Source organism: Lepisma saccharinum, chromosome 15, assembly GCF_977018435.1.
Source record: "Lepisma saccharinum chromosome 15, izLepSacc3.1, whole genome shotgun sequence".
NCBI classification, from domain to species: Eukaryota; Metazoa; Arthropoda; class Insecta; order Zygentoma; family Lepismatidae; genus Lepisma; species Lepisma saccharinum.
Window position 1 is genome coordinate 53,194,956 of NC_139243.1, and position 7,237 is coordinate 53,202,192.

At 37.0% G+C, this 7,237-nt stretch overlaps 1 protein-coding gene across 1 annotated transcript in view; it reads left to right on the forward strand.

Annotated features, from left to right (window-relative positions):
• The window catches only part of LOC145999480 (pickpocket protein 28-like), an 89,397-nt gene extending 82,711 nt beyond the window's left edge, over window positions 1-6,686 (forward strand). Inside the window, exon 11 of the mRNA XM_083136444.1 lies at window positions 6,397-6,686. Coding sequence (XP_082992570.1) covers window positions 6,397-6,608 — 212 coding nt within the window. The 3' untranslated portion in view covers window positions 6,609-6,686. The remainder of the gene's footprint in view (window positions 1-6,396) is intronic.
• Window positions 6,687-7,237: the final 551 nt, after the last annotated feature.

Below are 7,237 nucleotides of genomic sequence, written 5' to 3' on the forward strand. Positions count from 1 at the left end.
AGTTTACTATTGTGCGGACAGGGGGGGAGGTGACTCCAGCCAATTTCTAACATGCCTTTAACAGGGAGTCTATAGAAAAAGCCGGAGAGCCGGAGCGGAGCGGAGGCCTGGCCGCGTTATAGTGTTATTATTATTATTCCTGAGACATTTGGTTCGGACACCCCCGAAACATATTCCTAGATACGTATATGCCTACCACATATTCAAGAAACACACACTACATAAACATCACATTTGGTAACGGTTTTTTCTCTTTCGAGCCCTATGCATCACTCAATGGACGATAGGAATGCTACAGGTGTATTCCATTGACCGTGTGGGACACACAGATTGCATTAAAGTAACTATTCGACTACACTCTGTCCCAACCATCTCTAGAGCAGGCGAACGAAAACAAGTCTCTGCGTAAGTAGAGACGTGAGACGGCTCCACCAATGAACACGGTATTGCGTGAGGGGGGGGGGGGGCGAGTGAAGTTACCAGCCCTCGAGCAGCGTGTACTGCTCCGCGGTGTCTTCCTAATTACGAACAGTCCTAGTTGCGAAAAGTCCTAGTTGCGAACAGTCCTAATTGCGAACACTTGCTGCCTAAACAGTATTAACCTGGAAGGACAGGGCCCTATTTGCGAACACAATTTCTGCCTTTGGATCTACAACTTTCTCTTCCACTTTCTGTGTCTTTTAACGATTTTTTTAAGGGACTTTGAGACTGGTCAGTGCCTTGTTGGAATATATATAATAAATTCAACATGATTAAAGTCGTTGCCCAAGTATATATAATTTAATATTAAAAGTGTGGCCTATTTTCTGTATACGACTACATACTGCACACTTTCTAAGTGAAAAGAGCTTCGTCATTTAATAATATAACATAATTATTAATTTCAAATTCAAATTTCAAAACATTATGCTGTACTTAAAAATGTATGTATACCATCAATCCCCTCATACCTGTTAGTGCTCTTCGCCACTTTTTCGTAAAAAAAAAAGAGGAAAAGTTCGATAGACTGAAAGGGTGAATTGACTATCGTATCGTACCCAAGGTATTGGGTACAAAGTAAAGTCTTAGATTAGCAGATAGCAGGGAAAGGAATGCTGAGTAAGTAATCAGGCAAAGGTCGGGTGATTGACTTGGAAGTCGTATGTGGCAAGAGTGTTGGAATTGTCAGGAGGTGTGATCAGTTGGCGAGAATAGGAGCGAGAGTAAGGACTACGGATTGTGAGAGAGGAGCAAAGTGGGGAACGACTATTGGAGGATGGTGTGTGACAAGAGACAAGTGATAGTTGAGAGGACAAGCTAGGAACAATCTCCATATATTTGTAAGGCAAGTAATATCCTTTCCTTAACCAATCCATATCGGTTCAGTCATGGAGAGTATAAAACCCATATCTAATCTAAGCTAATTTCTATCGCCATTCCTTTAAAAGGTAACCTCTTGCATTTGTCACATTTAGGCCAAGCGAGTGATAACCATCTGAGAGATGAATGAGAAATAACTGCATCACCCAATTCAATCTAGAGGTTCTTGGTTCGATCCCAAACGCAGCATGGGAGTTGCGTTACGTGGTGGAGGCTGCTTAGGGCTTCTCATCCATTTTTTGCAAATGTGATGAGAAAACACTGCAGTACGTGAAATACTGCGATTTTCATCTATTTCATCCCGAAATATGATGAAAATAATAGAGCCTTCTAGCTTTTATAATTATGTACGTGCGATATGGCGCCGGAATTTTCACTTGTTAGCGCTTCACGTTGTGTTAATAATCAATTATTACCAAATATCAAGAAAAGAAAGCAAAAGGTAGGCCTAGCAATATGCTACGCGGTAAGGCGCAAATAAATAAGAGTAGAGTTTTAACTAGGTTATTCGGCTATTGGCTTGTGAAAAGATGAGAATTAACATTAGGATGTTGCATAAAGGTTGGTTAAATATTTTAAAGATGTGTTCGGTACTGTCGTCACTCTGTTACGCGATTGTTGAACCTAACTTATCAAATTTCCGGGAGAGTAAACAATTGAATTGTTGATAATGTCCTGTCAAAGCCACGGGGGATGAGAAAAGAAAACAAGCAACTTAGTGCTAACTTTAAGCTAATCAAGCATTTTTCCTGCGCATAGGCTAATCATAAAATCATGGCGCAATCTAGATTTATTCACCCCGACATTCTCGAAACTATCCAGTTTCAAGGTAACATTCACGAGGATGTATTAAAATTCATTGACAAATTTGAAAGTTTAGCTATTCTTAATGAGTGGAATGACTCAAAGAAAAGGCAATTGCTACCGGCATTTTTGGCTGATTCAGCATTAGAATGGTTCAATACTTGGAGTCGAACTCAGGAAGCACAGGATATAGATTTTGTAACTTTAAAAACTAAAATTGTGGAAGAATTTACGGAACCGGGGGACACTTTTCAATTAGAAGAACAAATCAGATTACGCTTCCATCAGGAAAATGAACCTGTTTCAAAATATGTGAGAGAAAAACAGTTATTGTTATTAAAATTAGATCCTGCCATGGACATTAGTGAGCAAATAACGCAAATAAGAGGTGGTTTACAACCTAACTTTATGAAAGAAGTTTATAACAGGGAATATGATTCAGTACATGAAATGTTACGAGACCTGAAAAATGTTGAACAATTCAAATATCTTGTGCAAAAACGGCAAATTCTAGAAACTGAATGTGAGACAATGAAAGCTCTGTCGTGTTCTGAATCGAGTCGAGCCTACATGCCGACTCAGCAAGCTATCACGTTGCAGCGCACGGTCAATGGTCATGTTGACATAAGTTATTCTCAGGCTAATCGGGAGATCGAGGAAAGATTAAATGCACTACAACAAGACCTTGATCAATTACAGTCGAACACGGGACTCCAGTCTCATGAGTCAGATTTAGTTTCGCAATTTCAGAATCTTGAGGCTAAAGTAAATGCACTTGCAGAACATCGGAAAAAACATTCATTTACTGAGTCATCATTCTCATATCCAGTTAGAGAATATGAACATAGAGATAGAAACAATAGAAGAACCTATTATCATAATAGTAATCATAGAGCTCAGAATAGAAATACTTGGCATAACAACCACAATATTAATCTCGACACACAGTCGGAAAGCTCGCATAGGGGGCGATGGCGCAATGGCAGTAACCCTCGATTTCAGCGTTCGCACTTTTTATCTTCATCTCCGCGAACAGTTTTGGAGCAACAACAGGGACGCGAAGATCCAAATAACTATACTAATCAGGTTGTTAATGCAAATTACTCTACTTTTCGTCAGAACAGTAGCAACTTTAAACGAGCAAGACCTGCAAATGACGGGGACCTAGGTGCAAGACCTACGGGGAAAACTCTAACGGTCTCTACTTTTCCTTCTGAAGATCTGATTTACATCAATGTGAAAGTAGATGGGGAAATTCGACAGTTCATCCTGGATAGTGGAAGTCAAATTTCGGTAACTGGAGATAAGAACATACCAGTCAATGCCAAGCGATTTAATATAAATACTGCAATTAGAGGGGTCACCAATAGTCAACTGACGGTTAAGGAAATTGTGTTACTACCATTTTCTATACATAACCAAACATTTGTTCATCCATTTAGAATTGTTAAGGATTTTAATCAAATTACTATATTAGGAAATGATTTCTTGAAGGGACAAAAGGCTAAGTTAGATTTTGAGGAAAATAAGCTTACATTGCATAGATTCGGCACACCTCCTAGAAACCAAATTAAAAATGAGAATAAGAAAGCTTTTGACGTGTCAATCAAAGTTTCCCATTTATTACAGCATGTTTTGCAACCAGAATTTGTAGCTGCTAAAAAGATAAAAGTGAAACCCAGGACACATTTGTGCATTCCATTGAAATTGGCTAATTCATATGACAAAGATAGGACACTCTTGGAACCGGACCTACAGTTTCAAGAGAAAACGGGATTGATGGTTGCCAGAGCAATTATTAATCCGGATTCGAATCTCATTTGGATCACAAATCCTTTAAATTATAATGTTACAATTAAGAAAGGCACTATTATCGGGAAAGCTGAAACATGGGATAGGCCAATCATGAGTAACAATAATGATGAGAATAAGGATGAAATTGGTGAACAGGCACAGGTTTTTGCGACGGAAGAGTTAGGGAACGTCAGTGACGCACGGGCGGACCCTAGTCGGTTTGATGTGAATCCGAATTTAGAACCCCAGCAAAAGGAGCAACTTTTGGCTGTTTTAATGAAATATCCACACGTTTTCGCGTGGTCAAAGGATGATATAGGTAGAGCCACGAATTATAAACATAGAATTCAACTAAAAGATGACACAGAATTTCACTTAAAATCCTATCCGATTCCAGTTCACCTTCGTGATGAAATTAAAGATCAGATTGAGACTTTTTTAAAGCAAGGTGTTATTTCTCCTACAAAATCACCCTTTAACTCTCCAGTTATCCTTGTAAAGAAGGCAAAGGGGGGTTATAGATTATGCCAGGATTATCGCAGATTGAATGTTTCGTCTGTATTTGACGCTCTGGGTGTGAATAACATCAATGAAGTTACCAGCCCTCGAGCAGCGTGTACTGCTCCGCGGTGTCTTCCTAATTACGAACAGTCCTAGTTGCGAAAAGTCCTAGTTGCGAACAGTCCTAATTGCGAACACTTGCTGCCTAAACAGTATTAACCTGGAAGGACAGGGCCCTATTTGCGAACACAATTTCTGCCTTTGGATCTACAACTTTCTCTTCCACTTTCTGTGTCTTTTAACGATTTTTTTAAGGGACTTTGAGACTGGTCAGTGCCTTGTTGGAATATATATAATAAATTCAACATGATTAAAGTCGTTGCCCAAGTATATATAATTTAATATTAAAAGTGTGGCCTATTTTCTGTATACGACTACATACTGCACACTTTCTAAGTGAAAAGAGCTTCGTCATTTAATAATATAACATAATTATTAATTTCAAATTCAAATTTCAAAACATTATGCTGTACTTAAAAATGTATGTATACCATCAATCCCCTCATACCTGTTAGTGCTCTTCGCCACTTTTTCGTAAAAAAAAAAGAGGAAAAGTTCGATAGACTGAAAGGGTGAATTGACTATGAAGGGATTTACAAAGTAAAATACCATGATAAGTCAGTCACGTTGGCTATTGTTGGTAGTCAAACCATCTGTCTCTCTGAGTCACTACCCTTATAAATTTTTGAAAACAGGTTTTTTTAGTTACATGTGTTCGCAATTAGGACATGGAAGTATTTCCTCATTTTTATGTGTTCGCAATTAGGACGATTTAGGCACTGTTCGCAATTAGGACTGTTCGCAATTAGGACACCACCCTGCTCCGCTCTGGCCATTCGATTTCCTTCACTTCTCTTGCTCAAGAAATAGATGGGAGAGGGTATAATAAAGCAACATTTTTCTTTCAGTTTCGGTGGAATGAATTATGAAACTAAACACTGTTGATTAAACCTAACTACCCTTAAAATACTTTCCCAGATTTATAGCTAAAAGTGAACAATTTTGTGTCACAGGTGGGACACAATAGAAAATAAAAACCGGATAAAAACATTTAAAATAAACTAATAATGTGTAGAATACATTTTACCTTCTAAATTAATTATGTGTAGGGCTAGGATTTTTATGACTTAAAAATCACCAAAATATGTAAAATAAAATATACTCTTATGACCTAAAATTTTATAAAATATGCCCTATAATTTGAATAATATGCCCTTATAACTGGACTGTTTCAAACATTAATATCTAAATTCTGAGATATTTTCACATATGTACTACTTTTAGTTCACTTTATGGTCTCTGAGTTGCAATGCACAATGAAAACTTTCTCCAAATTAAAAAAAAAAATGAAAAAGATTTTGCTGCAGTAAACATGGGAGTAAGAACGAATCAACTTCGAAAATGACTGTATATTTCTTGAAAATGCAAAAATATGCTGAATATGACCTAAAATCCATCAAAATATGCTATATCACACAAAAATGGCCAAATATGCCAAAATATGCTCTTAAAAAGCGCCTTAACTTAATTGGTTCCTTCATAATATGAATTTCTATATGTTTGGGGAACACACCACCCTTACGAAAAGAAATATGCTAAGTCATGAAAATCCTAGTCTTAATTATGTATAGTATTTGAATTGTTATCCAAATGATAAGTGTAGATTTTTTACTCACAAGATACAATAAAATCTACACTTACAATAAAGTTACAACATTTAATTTAATTTCAGAAATTTAAATTCAGGGGCACACTGACATTAATGCCTCTATACTAATTCTGGACTAATTAAGTCTGTAAATTTGCACTGTAAACTTTAATTGTTGAAAATAACGGTTTGAACTAATATGAGTACTGTTCCATTTCTTTTCATTTTAGCTAATTGCGGCGGTATTTTAGGCCTGTGTTTGGGATTTAGCGTTCTGAGTCTCATTGAGATCTTGTACTTCCTAACAATTCGCCTTGCACTGAAATTGGGCCAAGGCACTCTCACAGCAAAAGAGACGTTTGTGGAGGAAGCCAGGACTGAAGAGAAAATTATTCTCTCACATTTCGCAAAACGGAGTACAAGAAATGGTTATTCTGAATAGACATCCACACATATAATTATGTTTTGTACAATGTATGAATTTTACATTCTTGTTCAATTGGTTCTGAATAAAGATAAAGAAAACAGCACGTAATATACAGTGAATATTAATAATGTTTATTCATGATTTAATCATTTAATCATGTTTATACAAGGTAGCTTTACATCATTGTTGTTGATTCTGAATAAACGTTAAAGAACAGCATGTAAAGTATATACAGTGAATACAAGGTGAGCACAACAAGTAATATTACATTGAAAGCGACGTTGTGCCCACCCTGTATAATAAATAGAATACTGTATCAATACTTATGTACAGTAAAACTTCTCCTAACGAACACCTCTCAATAGCGGACACCTCTAATTACGGACATTTTTAAATACCCCGGCAGAAATGCATGGGTTTTAATGGCAATATTACTTCTCAATAACGGACCCGGACACTGAAAACTACCTCCCCAACGCAAATAAAACTTCTTAATAACGAACAGCCTGAAAGAAAACGGTCGCAATTCCTGGAATTTGACACAACAATGCCCAGTATTTCGAACTAGCGCGCATTGTTTCATGTTACACCGAACGTATTTCTTTTTAAAAGTGCGAGCCTATTGAAAATGAAAGAGCATTTTG